This window comes from Rhinopithecus bieti, unplaced genomic scaffold (genome assembly GCF_001698545.2).
Source record: "Rhinopithecus bieti isolate Rb0 unplaced genomic scaffold, ASM169854v2 scaffold_13349, whole genome shotgun sequence".
In the NCBI taxonomy this organism is placed as follows: domain Eukaryota; kingdom Metazoa; phylum Chordata; class Mammalia; order Primates; family Cercopithecidae; genus Rhinopithecus; species Rhinopithecus bieti.
In genome coordinates this window covers 1506215-1527731 of record NW_016807772.1, presented here as the reverse complement: position 1 = coordinate 1527731, position 21517 = coordinate 1506215, and the positions used below count along the sequence as shown (strand labels likewise).

The following is a 21517-nucleotide window of genomic DNA, read 5'->3' as shown; positions in this document are numbered from 1 at the left end:
TAGACAGGGTGTTTTCCAACTAAAAGATTCTGTTGAAATATATCCTCTGAAATTCATATTTATTTTTAAAATCTCTCTGCTGGCTTTATTTACACGTTTTCACTGTTCTTTCCACACTGAAAAGGTGTCTTTATAATTAAGGGGTGAGATAAAAATGACACATGGGCATGAGATGGATCTCTGTTTCTCCCTGATTACTGTAAAGGCTTATGGCTAAAGGAAGGATCTTATCCTAAGAATAGAATTGTTCAGCATGAAAATATATGGATTCACACATAAATCAAAAGCAATTGACTAAGAATCTTCACTCCGTAAAGGAGATTTTCTCTTGAACGCGTATGGCAGACTGGGGCTGTGCACGAGCTGGGTGATATTTTACCGTGAAGAGCATAGTTCGATTTTCCTCGATATCTGTGGGCTGCACAATATTGTGTCCGCTAATGAGGTGGTTCTCAATGTCGCTCTCCTCGAAGGAGCTGAAGAAGCCGCTGCTTCGGAGCCCCCCATCCTGCAGCTCCTTCCTAAAGGCCAGCGAGCGCAGGCCGGGCTGGGAGAAAGACTTGCGCATGGGCCTGCGACCAGGCTCCTGGCTCCCTGTGGGCGCGGCATGGGGCGGGACGGGGCGGGGGCTCTCGGACCCCCGGCTGCCGCTGACGTGATTGAACTTCTCGATGCACTCGTCAATCAAGGCCGGCGGAGCCTTCTTGTGCGCCACTGTCACGCGGCCGCAGAAGAGCACCTCGAACTTCTTGGAAAACGTGTCATCGAACTCGGAAGGGCAGTGCAGCTCCTCCTGCCGGGCGATCTTCCCCGCCTGACGGATGGAGCTGATGATCTCAGGCACCTGCCGAGAGAGGGAGGAGTGTTATTTGGAACATGCAGTGTGGCTGGCACTCACGGAATGAATGCACCATGCTCTCTCGGGGCGCACTGCTGGCTACTCCACTGCGGAGCACTGGGGGAGGAGCCCACAGCAGGGAACTAGGAATGTCTTTCCACGGGAGGTGAACACACAGCTTGCACAGGGAAGAGAAGGGGGACACTTACGAAGTACCTCTTACATGCCAAGGGCTGCGCTAGAGGATTTACATGCCCGCAGCATCCTGCAAGGTTCAACCACCAGCCCCGGGACACAAACAGCCCAACCTAGCAGGCCTTGTATTCAAGCCCAGGTTGGTCCCACTCGAAAGCTAAAGGTCCCCTCTGGAGAAGCTGTGGCCTCCCAGAGAAGTCTGTCTCCAACGTGGTTCACAAAACATGACTCAATTATTCTAGATCTCATGGCAGTATACTTTGGAAAGTCTTCTTTAATAAATGGTGGGATGAAGACCACAAAGGCTCTGAAATTATCCATAAATTGTTTATTCAAATCCCAGCACCATTATTTCCTTCCATGACAACTCAGTCCTATATTTCCTAGCAGGTGAATAGTGACTAGTATGTCAACAAAGCTAGGAGGTTTTAATCAAGGAGTGAGCAACTCATGACTAATATTGTCACAGCAAATATGCTCACTAGGGCTTCTTCACAAGGAGACTATAAAGCTTTTGGTTTCTAATGTTTAAAATCATGATTAAAAGAATCTACTAAAAGATCTCATCTGCCACGGTGTTGTCCCTACTGCTACATCCTCTCATCATTAACCTCTGAGAAGGTTCTTCAAAGCAGCATTAGACATAAAGATGAATCCGCACGGCAGTGAATGAACAGCTGTGCAACTGCTCAGATGATGGACAGCCACAACACTAATATTTGTGGCCAGGCATGGATTTAAACAAGGCTAAGGCAGGCATAAATTTAATCTTCAAAAGGGCCTACTTTTTGTTACGACCTAACACCTAAACCAATTTTTTCCATTTTCTATGTAAGGAAAATTCAGTTTAAGGCCCAATACCCACAGGCCCAATGTCTTTTTTAACATTATAGAGAAATTTTTAAAATCCCCTTTCCAATTCAGGTCAAAGGTCAACACATACAGTAAAGGAGGTGGTTTTAAATTTTAAGAGTATCCTTGTATTCAGTGTTCATGACTTAATTCCCAAACCCAATGACTCGAAAGATTTTTCTCTTTGTGATTTCATATCAAATACACCTTAAAGATCTCTCTGCCATAAAGATTATGATCTATCCTTTCAAGGTATTTTATCTACAAAGAGTCAAAAGATCTTTAGGAAAGTTTTATATTTTAAAGAACTGATTCCTGATGAGACCTAAATGATTTTAAAAGCCAAAATTTCAGCCAGGCGTGGTGGCTCACACCTATAATCCCAGCACTTTGGGAGGCCAAGGCGGGTAGATCACGAGGTCAGGAGTTTGAGACCAGCCTGGCCAACATAGTGAAACCCCATCTCTACTAAAAATACAAAAAATTAGCTGGGCATGTTTAGCTGGGCGTGGGGGTGGGTGCCTGTAATCCTAGCTGCTTGGGAGGCCTCAGCAGGAGAATTGCTTGAACCTGGGAGGCGGAGGTTGCAGTGAGCCGAGACTGCGCCATTGGACTCTGGCCTGGGTGACAGCGCAAGACTCTGTCTCAAAAAAAAAAATAGCCAAAATTTCAATAGGTCAAGCATCTGTCTGCACTTAGCACTCACTTGGTTATAGCCCACTTTTATACTGCCAAATAATCATACATCACGCAGAGGCCTGAAAACTGTTGGTCAATTATAAAAAGAGGACAGAGAGAAGAGAATATAAAGTCTAGGTTTCATTCACATCTTTGCCAATGGTTCACAACAGAAGCCTGGTAAAAACTTAGCCACAGTTAGACTGGGCATGTTAGTGTACGCCTGTAAATCCCAGCACTTTGGGAGGCCAAGGCAGGCAGATCGCTTGAGCTCAGGAGTTCAAGACCAGCCTGGGCAAAATGGCGAGACCTCGTCTCTACACAAAATACAAAAATGAGCCAGCCGAGGTGGTGTGCACCTGCAGTCCCTGCTACTCAGGAGGCTGAGGCAGAAGGATTGCTGGAGCCCAGGAGATGGAGGCTGCAGTGAGCCAAGACGGTACCACTGCACTCCAGCCTGGGTGACTGAGATCCTGTCACAAAACAAAACAAAACAACAACAAAAAAGCCATAGTGACTCTCCAAAAAAGAGTTTATAAGATTTTCCTGGTAAAAGTGATTTCTGTAAAGAACATTTGTCAAACAAAAATAATCAATTTATACAAGAACCCTGCCACACTTCTAAGCAAGTATATAAGATTATTTTAATAAGTCATGTGACTCTTCCCAATTACTAACCCCACTCTGAACAGAAAATTCAAACCTTATTCAGTCCTCTGAGGCTTATGAAAATACCTGACGTTTCTACATGCTGTGTCTTCCGCTGCATCTGAAGTGAGCAGTGACGTCTTTCATTATATATCAAAGGGGAGAGAAAAATGTGTGAAGTCACATAATTTACTGGTGACTCAGTAGGAAATGGTACAAACAAAAAGGCGATACAAAGTCGATCACTTGACTGTTCCCTGGATTCCCAGGGTCAGAAGAAACTGAAGAATACATCATAACTTGGTCATGATAGAGGCTGTGATAGTTTTTCCAAGGACCAATCTCTCCTATCCTTTTCTCAAAATCTTAAAAAGACACACTTTAGTCAAAGACCAAAGTCTCTCTCTCCTTGCTCTGGTAAGTTTTAGTATTCAGGCATAATTGAGCTCAAGGTTCTCATGCTCAGGGTAAGGTGTGCCCTGTCATTCAGAAGCACCAAGAAGTTACACGTAATACAGATATAAAGGAGATAATTGAGGTCTAAAAACAAAAATCATTGGGATCCTGATCAGAAGACTAACAATTTCAGAACATTTGAAGGCGAAGGGCATACTGCCAAATATAGTTTCAACAACAAATTGCAAATAATTTAAAAAACCTAATGCCATTCAAACATTACTTTAAGTTAGTCAAGTATACTAAGAGACTAAAGGAAAAAATGGGTTCTACCTGTGTGTAAGTTTATAAAACCCTCTACCAGAATGGACCTGGAGCACTGTTTTCTTTTCCTCTTTCTTTTTTTGAGGCAGAGTTTCGCTTTTGTTGCCCAGGCTGGAGTGCAATGGCGCAATCTTGGCTCACTGCAAACTCTGCCCCCCAGGTTCAAGCAATTCTCCTGCCTCGGCCTCCTGAGTAGCTGGGATTATAGGCATGTGCCGCCACACTCGGCTGATTTTGTATTTTTTCAGTAGAGATGGGGTTTCTCCATGTTGGTCAGGCTGGTCTTGAACTCCTGCCCTCAGGTGATTCACCCGCCTCGGCCTCCTAAAGTGGTGGGATTACAGGCTTGAGCCACCGTGCCCGGCCTCTGGGGCACTATTTTCTAAAAAAATGAAGGCATAATGTCCACTCGTGGTAAAATCCTAAATTCTTTATCTTTATAACTCTGTCCTAGACTCACCTATTTGCAAGGAGGACTTGAGTCATTTACTTCATTTGATTTCTATACATTTTTCTAGGCATCTCTAGATGCCAGAGCCAGGGATTCAAAAATGTGACATGAATGTAAGTGAGTCCCTGCCCAGAGGAGGTTTAGTTAGAATCCTTTATAGTCATTGAGATGGGGCAAGTTGAGAGCCTGAACTGAGAACTAAGCCCTGAAGGCTGAGAGAAAGGCTGGATGAAAGATTCTGGAAGACAGGACCAACAGGATTTAGTGGTGCCCTGGCTGGGGGGCTGAGGACATTGAAGACGGGGCATGGTGCCAGGGCTCTGGCTTAGGTTTCTATGCGGATGGCTGTGCCACTAGCTCACAGAGGGAGTACAGAGTGGAGAAGGTCTGGGGAGACAGTGCAACGAGTTCTGCTTTTGTCTACGCTGAGTAAGACCAGGAAGACTCGAAAGTAAAGGCATCTATCTAGCTGGGTAAGTGGGCCTAGAGTCCAAGACAGGGGCTCTAGACTGGACATGAGCAGCTCACATCTGGGAGGGAAAGTAAAGGAAGGGAGCCAAGACAGGTCCCTGGGATACCCCAACATTTCAGGTGCAGAGAAACTGAGGAATCGCAGGCAGAAAAGGACTGCGGGGGGAGGCAAAGATGAGCTTAGAGACGCCCAGAAAGGGGACACTCCATCTTCAAGAAAAGGAGTCAGCAACTTAGAATAGGCTGAGGGCTGAGAGAGCTGGCTGTAGCTTCTGCTCATACAGATAAGTAAAAATAAGTAAGGGGAAAGACAATACTAAACCCCAAAATAAACATGCCTAACAGAAAATGTCCTCAAGTAAAACTTTATTTAGTCTAAAAGAACATATACTTCCAATTACAATATTTACTGCAAAAACACAGATCCTTTTAGGGCAAATACACGGAGGCCAGTGGATTTATTCCCACTGATATGATCTGGGTACTTTTAGTGAAAATCTTTTTTTAGTTTTGTTGGAGCAATAGTATCTACGTCATTTCTGTTTGCAGACATTTGCAGACAAAGTAAATCATAACCAACTATTGCACAAACAAGAACCCAAAAAGCATCTTATTGGGACAGATTCAATAAGGGTGTGGGGCTTGGTTTTAATTTTCTTTTAACGAAGAAAGGGGCCTTATTTAGATACGTAAAAATTAAACTCTTCTTCTGCCGACCTATTTGAGTTTATACTAAAACTCAATTTTGAGAACAAATCTGCATTTTGCTCACAACCAAAACAAGTTTCTTTGTTCACATACTAACAAATGCACAGTAATGTATGAAGTTTCTGAAGCATGCATAAGTGAATACTGTTTCATATGTAGCCAGATAATGACATCCCAAGAGAATCAGAAATATTCAGTTCGTAAATAAAGTCCTTATTTAAACATTTGGGTCAACTTGCTTTCTAAGGATTTAGGGATTATAAAGGATTATAAATACATTGCAAGTGTAATTTTATTCACAAGGATTTAGGAAAGAGCTCCTGAAAGAGTATTTAGAATAAAAAGTAATTTTACTTTACATTTGCTGTTTTGTTTTTCATCAACTAGTAAGAAACAAATATTAAATAAATCTGAGGCACTGTGTATTGAAAATTCTAGCATTTTTCCCATTATTTGATAGTAACACATTCTAAGACTTCAAAAATATGGCCGGACACGTTGTGTTTTTTCCCTTAAATGAAATGCTTTCTCATTGTAAGGCGTTCAAATGAGCACTTCAAACAAAAAATATGCTATGAAATCCTTTTCCAGAAGGAACAGATTTGTGGTTTGTTTTTACTGACAAGTAGTCATTTGTATTTGTTGGTCATAAGGTAAAAGGAAGGGAGTAAAACGAAATTAAACCAAGTATTTCCTCACTCTATCTTACATGCCTTAAATTTCATGCAAAACACTTGAGAAAATATGAGTGCCTATTACTTAAATCATTTAAACAGAAAATACCATCAGACACTATCTAGATAGGACACAGGTAAACATTCATATTATGCAGCAGTTCAGCCTGACAGGACTAGGTTCAATCATGAAGATTTGAATATGCCTCCTCCAATGAGTAAGACATGATTCCCTCTGACTTCAGGAGGCTCACACGTATGTGATTTCCAATATAAGGTGACAGGTGCCAGAACACAAACATGGGCGAAGGCACAGAAGGCCGCTCCTGTGCAGAGGTCTGTCTTGTCTCTTTTGCTTCACACTGTGGTGATCTAATGCCTCAATGCCTGCTTCATACTTACAATTAGACAACAGGTCAGATTAATGTGTTACATCTTCCCAAGGAGAGATCAGGTGTCCCTGTTAGCTGGCTGAGGAGGCATCTGGGCAGAGGTGAAGTGCTAATGACTGTTAGCCCCTGACACAGGGGCCCCTCTTTCATCCCCTCTGCCTTATCTTTCTGTCCTTTCGGTCTTGATCTTTCATCCCACGTAAAACAGAAGTAGCATTATTCAGCTTCCCTAGTTCTGAAATGGCAAATTGGATAAGCTGTTAGTAGCTTTTCAACCCCACAGAGATAGTCTATGCAAACACAAAACACAGTTTATACTCCAAAATGATTGTGTAAAAGGTTCACTACAACCTCCTGACTGACCAACACCTTTCCACAAACATTTAAAACTATGAAACCACAAAAGAAGTAATCGAATGGCTATAGGAGCTAAAAGAGGGTGGGAGGAGGTGAGAAAGAAAAAGGAAGATCACGCTGTAAGGATACAAAATTATTTTGTAGGTTTTCTAAAATAGTTTTTAAAACTTAAAACGCTGGGTGGCCAGCATAAACATAGATAGGCTTCATGGAATCACTGAATATTCAATCTGGATGAGAAAGAAAGTCCTCAAAGTCCAGCCCCTTCACTGAAAGCACTGACTCTCAACTGCAGCTGCCCATGAGAATGGCCAGGATTTTCAAACCCTGATGTCCAGGTCCACCCACCACAATGAAGCAGCCCGTTTGGAGGTGGGGCCCTCACTCACTCAGTTTTCAAAGTGCCCCACCCTGGCTGTTCTAATGGGCAGCCAGACTCCAAAGGCCTGGCTTCATCACCTGTCCTTTGTCACATCCCAGGGAAGGCAGTGCTTCATAGGAAGGCCTCCTCCACATGCCACCCACAGCACCATCCTGCCCTAATCCATTTCATTATGGAGGCCCTTGGCAAACTGTGAACAGCACGAATGGCAGCCAAACTGCACAGATCCCTACCATGCTTACAGCAGAGATGAACAAACTGATGGAGACAAAAAAGACTGAATCTGTCTAGACAGAGGGAATAAAGAAGCACATAAATGACTAAACAAGCAAAGTGGAAAGCAAGTGCTACAGAAGTACTAAGGAGGTTAAGAGGGTAGAGAAATGCAAAAATCGCAGAACATGGTGCATTTCAAATAAGTCATTAAAAGCAGATAGGGGCAGGGAGCAGTGGCTTGCACCTGTAATCCCAGCACTTTGGGAGGCTGAGGTGGGTGGAGGATCACCTGAGGTCAGGAGTTCGAGACCAGCCTGACCAACAAGGTGAAACCCTGTCTCTACTAAAAATACAAAAATTAGCCAGGTGTGGTGGCAGGCACCTGTAGTCCCAGCTACTTGAGAGGCTGAGAGAGGAGAATCGCTTGAACCCGCAAGGCAAAGGTTGCAGTGAGTTGAGATCTCACCACTGCACTCCAGCCTGGGTGACAGAGCAAGACTCCGTCTCAAAAATTAATAATAATTAATTAATAAATAAAATAAAATAAAAAAAAAGCAAATAGGATGCCAAACATTTACCAAACCCTGCCCTTCTTAAAATAAAACCAGTCACAAGGTGTGGGTGAGGAAAGTCAACACCAGGGACTCCAGCTCCTTGTCACTCAAGAAATTTCTCTTTCAGAATATGCCTTGTACATGTCTTGTCTTAGTGTTTGGCTATTTGGTGAAGTCGCCAGGCCTACTGATTTCAAGTCTATGAAAGTGGTGACACTGTTTAGTGAACCACCCTTGGCCAAGAAGAAGCAGACTTATGACTGGGTATCCAGATGACAACACTTACCGGCACTCATGGGGACACTGGTTTCTTGGATTCTACAGAGATGAGCATCAGGATCTTAAGGATGAGCAAAGATGACTAAAGAAGCTTCATGGAAAGGGGAAACCAAAGAAAGGAAAGGGGAAAAGAGCAGCAAAAAAGAAATAGTGTTGGGCCGGGCGCGGTGGCTCGCACCTATAATCCCAGCACTTTGGGAGGCTGAGGTGGGCGGATCGCAAGGTCAGGAGATTGAGCCCATCCTGGCTAACATGGTGAAATCCCAGCTCTACTAAAAATACAAAAAAAATTAGCCAGACATGGTGGCGGGCGCCTGTAGTCCCAGCTACTTAGGAGGCTGAGGCAGGAGAATCGCTTGAATCCAGGAGGCAGAGGTTGCAGTGAGCCGAGATTGCGCCACTGCACTCCAGCCTGGGTGACACTGCAAGACTCCATCTCAAAAAAAAAAAAGCGGGGGGGGTGGGGAAATAATGGTTGTCCCTCAAGAGGGAAAATTTCTTCCTCTGTGGCAGAGAGAAGAAAATGCATCTACTGTCTTTCCACATATTGGAGGAATGTCATCTTCCTAAATGAAGGTGATTTGGAGGTTATCATCTCCTTGTTGAAGTCTAATCTGGTTAAATGGTGACTGGTTTCTCGAACACACTTTAACTGTGCAAAATTATTTTGGCCTTGCCTGTGTAATGTAAGGTTTACCTAATTCTCTAATGAAATGAATACATTAAAAAAAAAGTCACCAAAGCCTCCTGGGATTCCAAATTGATTCTATTTTTTTCTCCATAAAAAAGGAGATTTAATAAAAATTTAGCTCGTATCAAAAATTTTTAACAACCAGAGCCAAACTGCAATTCATGTTTGAATGCTTGCACCTTATTCCCATGCCCTCTCTGCTCCCTGCTGTGTAAAATGAGAAAGGGCTGTAATCACATACAAGTGGACAAAGAAATAGGGCAAAAAACACGGGTGATTTGCAAAGTATCTACACAACGCCTCAAACACGGGTCTAATATGTCACTCAGAGGTGATTGTGCTTCTCTGGAAACGTGGTTTTCTACCATGGCATCATGTCTTCTCCATGTCAGTCCCCTGACATGCCTGCAGTGGGACTGGAGTCACGCTCCAATGACTGGGGCCGCTGAGATGTCACATGGCCTTGCCCGCTCTCTGGGGTTCACAGCCAGCTTTGCTTACCTATAAACAGAATCCACCTCAATGAAAAACATAGCAAAGGAATCTTTTGGGTTTTAACCAGATCTCTGAGGGCAGGACTTCATTTCTAAGGTAAAAGATAAGGCTTTCCTCCCTCAGAGGAACTAAGGAGAAAAGAAAAGTTCTCTGTACAGGGCTCAGGCCAGAAGCCACAAGAAACAGAGATGTCCCCCAGGAGGCTGCACTGCTATCTCAGAAGCCAGGCTGGGGGATCACAAGCACACCCAGACATAAACACCAGGGAAGCAAAACATTGCTGAACACTTGCTACTGAAGCTGCAAAAAGCCTAGTCTTTCAAATCAAATCATAACCTTAATTCTCACATAATGTGCAATAATACCCAAGATCCAGGCAGAACTAGCCTCAGCCAGCCAGCACCTTACAATCTTACTCTGTGTATTTAAACCACAAGTGAGATCAGCTTATCAGAACTGGTGCAACTACTGAAAAATGTTAAGCTTTGCTCTTGCATGCTTCCCTTCCCTATCCTCTTGCTTTAAGAGGAAAACAAAGCACACATTTACATCTCTGGAGCGCCCTCCTCTTACATACACCCTTTTTCTGCATCCTGGGGCCTCCAATCCAAACGAGCACCAGTAGAAGTGTTGTTAGGCTCAACAGAAAGGTCAATCATTTCATAACCAAGAAGCTGCAAGACAGTTACTGCTGAACAGAAAGTTACTACTGGAGATGCAAGGAGAAGAACACTTTGCTTTATCCCTCCCCCTCCCTACCAGGGAGCCAGGTCAGACCCTTCTTCTGGGTTCGTTAAGTTGCTGCTGAGGCATCCTGCCTTGGCATAAAAGGGCCAACCTCAGGAACCAAGGAAAACAAACATTCATGTTTCACCTCTTTTCAATAATCTATCCTTTTTGAACACAGCTGCAGAATGCACTCTTTAATTATCTTCGGTTTCTAAAAATTAGTTCAATACACATCCACATAACAGAAAAACAGGAAAACATGAAGTTGCCCATTATCCCTGGAAACATCTACAGTTAACAATCTGGTTTTTCTGTTGTGTAGTTCTTTGTGTATACTTAATGGTAATTTCTTTACCAATTTTTTTAAGTGGGATCATAGTGTTCTGCAACTAACTTTTATCATCAAGGGCATATTTCGTTAGAACCCATATTAGAACCATCTCATTCTTTTCTGATAGGTAATTAAGACATAGGTTTCATTAACTGCAAACACTGTACAAAAAGAAAGTACAAAGTTTCTTTTTTTTTTTTTTTAAAGCATAATCAGGATCCATCAGGCACTCTGCTCAATAATAAAGCATTTTGGTAAATGTGTGATGAGTATCCCAACCTTTGCATAAACTGCCAGGACTGCTAAGTGCATTTCAGTTTAAGAAAACTGTTTAGTGTGTGCAGGTTGAGGGAGGGAGGCAAGTACAAAAATGAGAGTGAGCCCAATACTGCTTACTAGATCACAAACATTCCATTCGGAGGGAGCCAGGGATCTGGAGCAGGAACTAAAACAGAACAACCTTTAAAAAGGTAGAGATGAACTCCCGCTGCTGGTCACAGCTATCAGGAGAAAGTCAGCCCTAACTGCTAGGCAGCTGAAGCCACGAATCTGTGATGCTGACAGAACCTAGGGGGAACTCTGTAGCTTGGAATGTTGAAATAAGCTGCAAGCACTGCTTTGGGCAAGCCACTTGAGCTCTAAGAACCAGGCTCCTCTTCTATTAAAATGAGACATTACCAGCTACCTTGGAGGGTCATTTTGAGGATAAAATTAAATATGGAATGTGAAAGTTTAGCACAGAGCCTGGCCTATAATGGCTCCCAATAAATGCTAGCTGTTACCTTGATGTTTGTAAGGTAAGGAAAGGCCAACTCCTTTTTTTTTTTTTTTGAGACAGGGTCTTGCTCTGTTGCCCAGGCTGGAGTACAATGGAGTATAATGGGCACAATCATAGCTCACCACAGTCTCAACCTCCCAGGCTTGAGCGATTATCCCATTTCAGCCTCCCAAGTAGCTGGAATTGCCGGCGCATGCCACCATGCCTGGCTAGCTTTTTTGTTTTTTGTAGAGATGGGTTTTCACCATGGTGTCCAAGCTGGTCTTAAATACCTGGGCTCAAGGGATCCTGCCACCTCAGCCTCCCAAACTGCTGGGATTACAGGCATGAGCCACCAAACCTGACTGCCAACTTTATTAAAATAACAGTACCTAGAGGCAACAAGCTTACTATTATTCCATCTACCTTTCAGTACAGAACGAATAATAAATGACAAAAATAATTTCTATAATATCAGCAGACAATAGATAATGCCAATCATGTTCAAACCTTCGACCAAATTTCCAAACACCCTGTAGGCAACAAAACTCTCCTTCTCACCCCACCCTCAACTTTCCGGAAATCTCAAATATATGAGTATGAATGTTCTGATTAAAATGGGGCTGAGGAAACAGAACATGCCCCTCTCCTTCCTTCTGCCAGCCCTAGACATCATAAACACCCACAAGAACAGAGTGGGAGAACCACTACCTTACAAAATACACAAGGTCTGTGAGTGGTATCAAAAGATGCAATTACAACAAATTTAGTTATAGAGCTAATTGTATTTTATTCACGATTCATAAATCAGGGCAGACTCCATTCTACAAAATTGAAGGAAAGCTCCCAAAAGGCAATGGCAGAACAGTAGGTATTGGAAGATGAAAACAAAGAAACAGAATAGAAAAAGCTGACTGGTTAACATCAGGTTACTTCAGGCTACTTTTCTGTAAGGGCTAAGTAAAGCAGAAGGGACTTCCTTGCTACGCTGCCTCAGGTAGACTGAAATCTTCTGTTTTCAGGAAAAACTGGTCTGTTCTAGGATCCATCTGCTTTCTTAACATTTCAGTTTGATTACATCACTTTTAGCATGAGTGACTCCATTTTGGTTTGGTATGTTTGGCTGGGGCCCTGTAGAGGAGCTCAGTCTAAACTAATGGCCACCCATAATTTTTAAGAGCGTCAAGCAGTTTTTATGGCACATCAAGGCAGCCCTCTAAGCCTCAGAACACAAAATACCTAAATTTCTTTTAGGTCAGCTCCCAGAGAGTAGGATTACTATCTATTTTGCTACTTATGTAGGACAAAGTGCCGAGTACACTGTCCGGCATACTGCAAGTATTCAATAAGTCTGTTCAATGTATAAATGATTGCAATGCAAAATGACCTAATGACTTCAAAGTTTTTAAGGAATGAGAAAGACATATTTCAAATAGGTCTTAGAAGAGAAAACCACCATAAATCTGTAAATCTCCAATACAATGCCTGAGTATAGTGGGCATACAACAAATATTTGCAGAAGAAACAGGTGCTGTAAAAATAGTAAACCAGAAACACGGGGAGTAATTCCTTTTGTATTATAAGATATTTTCTAGACAGCTGAAGACTTTGTGTCTGGCTATTTTTATTTTAAATATTTTCAGATGGGAACTGCTTAGTATATTTTTTCAAAGCCTACAGAGAATGCAGTTTAACCCTTTCTTTTTTATGGTGGGTATATATTACAATGCCCACAAGAGCAACTGAGGTTTTGTTAAACTGTGTGCTGCTGACTATATGGGATTAGTCTTAGGTGAGAGACAGCATCTCAATTACATACCCCACATTCCTACCAATCCTGAACGAATGCAGGCATGCTCTCTACCAAGCACACCCCAGGGACTGAAGCAAAGATTCTTCAACTTTTTGTGCCATAGACCCCTCTCACAGCTTGGTGAAGCCTATGGACACTGCAGAATAAAGTTCTCAAACGCATAAATTAGAACACAAGGGATGGCAAAAGATTCAATTATGCTGAAAGGGAATTATACTAATAATTATGATAGAGTACTAAGTGCTTATTGCCATATTTCACCAGATCAAGCAGCAAGTCAATAACCTACCATAACTCAAAGTAATGATGAGCACATACAGTATTTGAGAGGTATGTAAAACTGTAAGGCATATGGAAATAACTGACGTGATATCATGATATAATAAGAACTATTTGGTCTTGACACAAGAGCATCTAAAACCCTTGGCATTTCCTGAGGGAACTGGGTAATATTAGAAATGCCTTTTGTTACTCAGAATAAGCCCCTATCAACGGTACCTGAGTTCATGCTAATGAGGTGACTCTTTTGGGGCCCTAGATAGCTTTAGGATTGGCGCTGGCTGCCAGAGTAAACAACTTTGTGATTAGAGGGTTGGGATCTTCCCCCTACTCCTCAACCCCTATCTCCTGCGAGGGGAGAAAGGTGAATTAGTTACCAACGGCCAATGATTTAATCCATTATGCTCACATATTGGAACATTCATAAAAACCCTTAAATGGTGGGATTCAGGGAGCTCCTGGGTTGATGAACTTACCGAGGTGTTGCTGGATGGCAAGCTCAACGAGGGCATGGGAGCTCCAAACACCCCAAAACCCCATCCCATACCTTGCCTTACGCATCTCTTCCATTTGGCTGTTCTTGAGAGGTATTCTTTCTTTCTCTCTTTCTCTCTTTCTCTCTTTCTCTCTCTTTCTCTCTTTCTCTCTTTCTTTCTTTCTCTCTCTCTCTCTCTCTCTCTCTCTTTCTTTCTTTCAGACGGAGTCTTGCTCTGTCACCCAGGCTAGAGTGCAGTGGCGCAATCTCGGCTCACTGCAAGCTCCGCCTCCCAAGTTCACGCTATTCTCCTGCCTCAGCCTCCCGAGTAGCTGGGACGACAGGCTCCCGCCACCACGCCCGGCTAATTTTTTGTATTTTTATTAGAGACGGGGTTTCACCGTGCTAGTCAGGATGGTCTCCATCTCCTGAGCTCGTGATCCACCTGCCTCAGCCTCCCAAAGTCCTGGGATTACAGGCACGAGCCACCGCGCCCGGCCTTGAGTGGTATTCTTTATAATAAACCAGTAAATGTAAGTAAAGAGTGTTCTAAGTTCTGTGGGCCATTCTAGCAAATGACTAACCCTGAGGAGGAGGTCATGGGAACTTGATTTATAGCAGGTCAGTGGGTGTCTTGGGGCAGTCTCGTGAGACTGAGCCCTTAACTTGTGCGGTCTGTGCTAACTTCAGGTAGTTAATGTCAGAATTTAACTGATCACTGGAGACACAGTTGGTGACCAGAGAATCAGAGAAGTGGTTGTTGGTGTAGGGAAAACTCTGACACCTCTGATGTCAGAAGTGTTTACAGTAGAAGTAGAGTAGAAAATCATGGTACTGTGATTTTATTGATGTTATAGTCACAGGAACTGCTACAGGCTGAGTATCCCTAGTCCAAAAATCCAAAATCTAAATGCTCTAAAATTGGAAACTTTGGAGCACCGACATGACACTCAAAGGAAATGCTCATTGGAGCATTTTGGATTTTCAGATTTGAGATGCTCTACTGGTGAGTACAATGCAAATATTCCAAAGTCCAAGATCTACAACACTTGCTGGTCCCAAGCATTTCGGATAAGGGATACTCCATCTGTAATGCTACTGGGTTTGCTGACTACATTCAAAATCAAAGAAAATATTAGATTTTCAGTTACTGGTGAGTGAAAATAAAGATGTGAACTAAAGGAAGTCCAGGGGATGGGAGGTATCAGCTACATCTCAAAAATACAGTCACCACCACCACGAGTCACGTCTTGGGATCATGGTGCATATGTGTTGCATATATGAATAATGCAATAAAGCCAGCCCCACCACTACAGTGCAAACAAATCCACCTGAAAATGAGAAAGCCTCGCCAGATGCTATAGTCATCAAAGAAATTAAAATCAACATGAAGAGCAAATTCAAAATTCAAGTGTCCATTGGTTAGAATAATGGAATTAATTTCTACACATTATAAATTCTTCATCAATACCAGCACATTACAATCTTTTCAAATGTTACAAGTACTCAATTTTAGTGTGATGTGATTTATTGCCTAGCTAGTCCTTGGAACACAACAACTCAGTCCAATAGAGAAACAGATGGAAAAGCATTTTCAACTGTCAACTTGATATTATCACTCCCAGTGGAAAAACAAGAAAAGCATACCCAATAATACCTTTGATATCTCATTTCAAGAAACTCTTAATCAGGTTGCAGCTCACATCTGACAACCACTGCAGGCAAGTGGGCAAGCCTTTCCTCTAGAATATTCTTCCACTGACTCTCCTCCACTAGTGTCTACAGGTTCTTCCAGATCCAGCCCAAATGTCTCCTCCCCTTCCTTCCTCCACAGGCCTGCTCTCTCGGGTCCTGAGGGCACCTGGTCTTCTGCTGTAACACCTGCCACGGCCCTGAGTCCTTCCCCTATACCACACGCTAGGGACAGGATGCTGTCTGATTCCTTTCTGTGTACCCTGAAGGCCTACATCAGAGTATTTGCTTAACACACACACTTTAATGTGTGAGGCAGTTTCTGTTTCTCAAAAAGTGTAAAATGCATAATATAACAGCAATTCACTCCGATTAAATATATTTACTTGAAAATACACCGAAGTGTTGCAAGTAAACTTTACCTACAACATGTAGGTTAAACATGAAAGAAACATGAAACCCTTCCACTTTCTTTTTTTTTTTTTTTCTTTTTTGTTTTTGTTTTGAGACGGAGTCTCGCTCGCCCAGGCTGGAGTGCGGTGGCTTGATCTCAGCTCACTGTAACTAACCTCTGCCACCCAGGTTCAAGCGATTCTCCTGCTTCAGCCTCTGGAGTAGCTGGGATTACAGGTGCCCACCACCACACCCAGCTAATTTTTGGTTTTTTAGTGGAGACAGGGTTTCACCATGTTGGCCAGGCTGGTCTTGAACTCCTGACTTCCCAAGTGATTCACCTGCTTTGGCTTCCCGAAGTGCTGGGATTACAGGCGAGAGCCACCGTACCAGGTGGAAAAGCCTTCACTTTCTAATTTTACCTAATATGATATAGGGAAAGTGTGACCAACAATATTTTATATAATCAAATACACACGGGGGAATTTCTAACACCTTCTCTTCAACCCGGTCATTTAAGTTAACACAATATCTCAGGCATCAATACCACTTATCAGGGCCCACTGTGTGCCAGAGGCCATGCTTTCTGTGGATTATATCTCATTTAATCCTCACACCAACAATCTGAGGAAGATACACCCTCATTCCCATTTTACAGAAGGCAGACTACCAGGTCAGAAACTGCTGTGCACTGGGTTGAAGAGTGGGGACAGACAGGTAAAATGATTTAGAAAACAAGGCAACAGAGGCAAGGAGACTGACCAGGTGCACAGAGGGGAGGTCAGGAGGGGAGGAGCAGAGAAAACCGCCTAAGGGCAAGGAGGCCCGGTTGGTCAGGGAAGGCAGGCCTTGGTCAGGGAAGGCAGGCGAGGTGGGAGGTGTGGAGGAGGCCCAGGACAGCCTGACCCAGCTGCCAGCAAACAGCTGAGACTGAGACAGCTGAGGCCTGCGAGGTGGGGACTTGGCCAGGTTTGCATTTCCAACAGATCTCTCCCCAGGGCTGCTGGGGAGAGAATGGGCTTGATGGACAAAACAGCAAAGGAAGGATGACAGGCAGGAGGATGAAGTGGAGATGGCTCATTTACCTGCCTTCATCCCCAAAGAGACAGCTGCTGGAGGCAGGGGCCTTGTAACCCAGTGCCTGGCACTGCACCTCACACCCAGAGTGAATACATCATGATGACGGAACAGACAAGCAACTGAGGAGAGAGAAGGGACAATCTCACCTAGGGCAGTGGCAATACAAAAGGAGAGGAGAGGATGAAGTCAAGAACTATCTAGAAGGTAAAGCTGGCAAGAAGTGGTAACTGAATGTGACAGGTGAGGGTTGAGGATGGGGCAAGGTTAGGAGAGCTCAGTGGGAGATGGCAGAACCACTGTGACCAAAAAACAAACAAACAAAAAAAACAGAAATCTGAATACAGATTACAACTCAGTATCTATTCGTATGGGTTTTCTCTTCTCAAGGACATCTTATTCCTGAACAAAATGTGGAAACTGTGCAGACAGTGAAACCAGGGTCTGCTGCAGCTCAGAGAATAATCCCCTCGCCCATCCACCCCCAGTCTACTCTGGCATTCTGGCAAAAAAATTATCTTTAAAAAAAAAAACAAAGTAAATGTATATGAACAGTTGTTATGTCTTCTACTTATTTCCAGCAAAAGAGATAGAATTTTAAATAGTGCTTATGAATAAAACAGACCTGGAAGGGACTACGTGTGGTGGTCTCTGGGTAGTAGCAATATGTATTGAGGCTTTTCAGTAAGTTATTTTTCATATATACGTATTTTTTTAATCATAAAAAAGGTTATTTTTAATTTTTTTAAAAGTACCTTTTTCTTAAACTTTAGTCTTTTCAAGGTTACCGTCTACTGCTTCTCGGTAAAAACTTCTAGGGGCAAAATCATTTCGAAAGAAGAAAAAAAATCTTCATCTTAGGATAAACTCTTTTAATGTACAAGTGAAATGGCATATAGTTCTAAGTGTCCCCAAATGCTTCATGACACAAAAGCCTTTAAGTCAGGAAGCACAATACAGTATAAAAACAAACTTCCAAATAAACCCCAGAAACCAAAAACTTTAGATGGCAGTCTAAAAGCAATATTCAAAAGACTGCCCCTGCATTTGCATAGATAATTATCTAAGAAGAAGATTTGTAGCTTAAATTAAAATTGTGATAATACTAAGCACTGGTCTGTTTCATGAAGCTGATGCTTCAAATTTGAGTTTAGATAAACCATTAGTGTGTTAACCAGATAAATACTCTTGTTCCTTCTTAGGAATTGCAGTAAAATAAATGTGATTCAAATTATTACATATGTGGACACAGTATGGAATTACCTTGACAGCATCAAAATTACTTTTTTAAAAACAAAATAATTCATAGTATAGGCTATGCCTCAAATCTACAAAGCCTTTGTTCAAATCTTTAAAAGTCAAACCCCTGTTCTCCCCATCACAGACAAAAACCCTTGGGTGGCAGACTTCGGTAAGCCAAGTGTGGGTTGGATCTCAGTCCTTGCTTGTGCCACTGGCTGGGTGCCTTTGTGCAGCCTGCAACTTGCACAACCATACAGTGCAGCCCAGCCACAGCCCTGTTATCATCTTTGAGGTTCATGGTCGTTTCCAAATGAATAGAAATTTACACATTTCCAAATGAATAGAAAATGTCACTAATTCATGAGTGCCAGGCTCAATCACAGGAAAGGGCTCTGAGCATGTGTTATAACTATCAATTATTTACAATTTTAAAATACGCCAGACTAGCTTTACAGCACTAACTGCATTCTTGAGTAAAACTTATCACATGTGTTCAAGAACCCAGATCTTCATTCTGATCAGTGGTAGAAACAGGTTTTCCTCTCACACCACTTCAGTTCTTGAAATAAACTACACTCACCAAGTAACCATTCTTTTTCTTTAATTTTGATCAACAGGCAAATCAGAACTTTTGCCAATAAAGGATATTAGTTAAAAGCAGTCTAATCTATTTTCCACTTTATATATTTTAGACTGCACACAACACCAACGGTAACAATAACAATACTATTCATTGCTCCTTGGCATTCTCAGAGTTACAAATGTTAGATAATTTCAATATATGTTTATAAAACTCAGGCTGTGAATGTGAAAGCCCAGGCGACCGGCCAGAAGACCAGAGATCCAGCACCTGAAGCCACACGGCCAAGCCTTGTGGTGGGTGCCTGAGCAGGGAGGCCCGCACCCAGGTACGTGTCTTCAGGCAAGAGCTTTCCCAAGAAGTCAAGGAATTCCTCCTCAGATTCTTGCCACAGAAAATCATATACCCGCATCAGGCCTTGCAAAACGATTCTCTCATTGTAGCTGCTTGACCTCCCTCCAGGCCCCACTGGACATCTCCATCCCAGAACCCCCACCCAAGGATGAGGTGGAAACAGAGAAGCAGGAGAAGAAAGAAGTCCCTGAGTGTGGATTTCTCCCTGGGAATGAGAAGGTTGTCGCTGCTTGCCATGGTTAAGCCAGAAGTCTGGATTCTCAAAGAGAAATGCATGCTGATGATCACATGGATCCAGCACCTGATCCCCAAGACTGAGGATGGAAATGATTTGGGGTAGCAATCCAGGAGATGGTGCTGGAGAGGGTGCATGCCGTCAAGACCAAAGTGGAAGCCTTCCAGACAACCATTTCCAAATACTTCTCAGAACATGGGGATGCTGTGGCCAAGGCCTCCAAGGAGACCCATGGAACAGCTTACCGGGCGTTGGTGCAAAAGTTGGTGAGATAAGATGGCGTGTGGGGAGGTCAAGGCCAGGGTACTGGACCTGAAGGCCTTCTGTGCTGAGCTTTATCACATGATCAGCACCAACCTAGAGAAAACTGCAACCCAAAGGGTGAAGAGAAAGCATCTGTGTACTGAGCCCAGGGCTGGAAGGAAAACAAATGATCTATATTTTGTGAGGGGGCAGGGAAAGAAACCTCAGGTTGTATCCTCGCATTTGATACCTAAAAAGCAGAACTGAATGGCAAATATTTTCTTCCTGCTTTTACAAATGAAGGAAATCAAAGAAATACTGTACAGGACAAGAATGAAACAGTATGAAGTTGCACAGACAACGAAGTTTCCAAGTCTTAATTCGTAGCCAGTGCCTAACCCCCTGCTAACATTTTTCTTTACACCTTTATCTGTCCTGGCTCCCAGTATATGAGGAAGAAAATCTCATCTCCTTTTAGCACCCATTGCTCCAGGTCAGTTTCCCCAGGGCTGTTGTGTCAGTATTGAAGAGAATGAACTGCAGTACTCTTAAAATCACTTCTAGTTCCAAATTCTACAAAAATAAACTGGCTAACAGGATGAAAATACAAAAAAAGATACCCACAAAACAAAACCAAAAAAATGCCAACATCAAGAACATGGTGATACAGGTTAGGTATTACATATAAATTGCAAAAAATAAAAACAAAAAAGAAGCCCTCAGCTGGTAAGCACCCATGGAGTAGACCCAGCTTGCCAAAAGTTCACGTGAAAAAGATTTAAGGATTGTAATTGACTGTAAACCCAAGATAAGCCAACAGAATGGCCTGGAGAACAGAAGAATGAAAAGGAACAAAAAGCCTAGGGCATTAGGAGAAATGTCATCCTCACACTAAGAGAGGGGTCACAGCCTCACCCTCCTTCTTGCTGATCAGGTCACACAGCAAGTTTCATTTTTGGTTTTAGGACACTTTCAAAGCAGCAGCAACAAGGGTCATAAAATGCATGAACAGAGGCTGGGGAAGGAAGCAAAATGCCTTTAGCTTGGGAAGGGGAGACATGGCAGCAGCCTTTAGAAATCTGTCGCAGGGAAGAGGCATCAGCTCCACTTTTCTCATAAATGGGAAAGAAAGAGGCTGGGCGTGGTGGTTCACATTTGTAGTCTCAGCACTTTGGGAGGACAAGGTGGGTGAGTACTTGAACCCAGGAGTTCAAGACCAGCCTGGACAACACAGCGGTGCACACCTATAGTCTCAGCTATTTAGGAGGCTGAGGGAGGGGGCTCACTTGAGCCCGGGAGTTCAAGGCTGCAGTGAGCCACGACAGTGCCACTGCACTTCATCCGGGTGACAGAGCAAAACCTCGTCTCAAAAAACAAACAAAAAAAACTAAGTAAGAAAGATTTCCACTTTGAATATAATACAAAGACCTTTCTTTCCACTAGAGCTCATTCAAATGGTACAGAATTCTTGAGGAGTCAGGCATCCCTTAAAAAGGTTCGAGCACCACAGGCTAGGGCTTTAGGGCTTTATTTAATAAAGACAGGCAATGAGAGCCTGCCTCTACCTTCCAGGGCCTCCTGAGCAGGTTCCCTCCAGGCAGGATTTGAAAACGGGTTTTTTTCTCCCCCTTCAGGCCTCTCAACTTCTGAGGGTGGGGTTAAGTGCTGACTTCATTTTCACGAGATCAGATATTTTACAATCAGGGAATTTCTGGA

At 43.0% G+C, this 21517-nt stretch overlaps 1 protein-coding gene and 2 pseudogenes across 6 annotated transcripts in view; 2 read left to right on the top strand and 1 right to left on the bottom strand.

Annotated features, from left to right (window-relative positions):
- The window catches only part of TBC1D1 (TBC1 domain family member 1), a 255452-nt gene that overhangs the window by 129021 nt on the left and 104914 nt on the right, over positions 1 to 21517 (bottom strand). For all 6 annotated transcript variants that reach the window (XM_017883753.1, XM_017883747.1, XM_017883746.1 and 3 more), the window contains one exon: positions 380 to 844. In XM_017883753.1, coding sequence (XP_017739242.1) covers positions 380 to 844 — 465 coding nt within the window. The remainder of the gene's footprint in view (positions 1 to 379; positions 845 to 21517) is intronic.
- On the top strand, positions 6536 to 8566 carry LOC108536736 (28S ribosomal protein S33, mitochondrial-like; annotated as a pseudogene).
- On the top strand, positions 17143 to 19965 carry LOC108536735 (proteasome activator complex subunit 2 pseudogene; annotated as a pseudogene).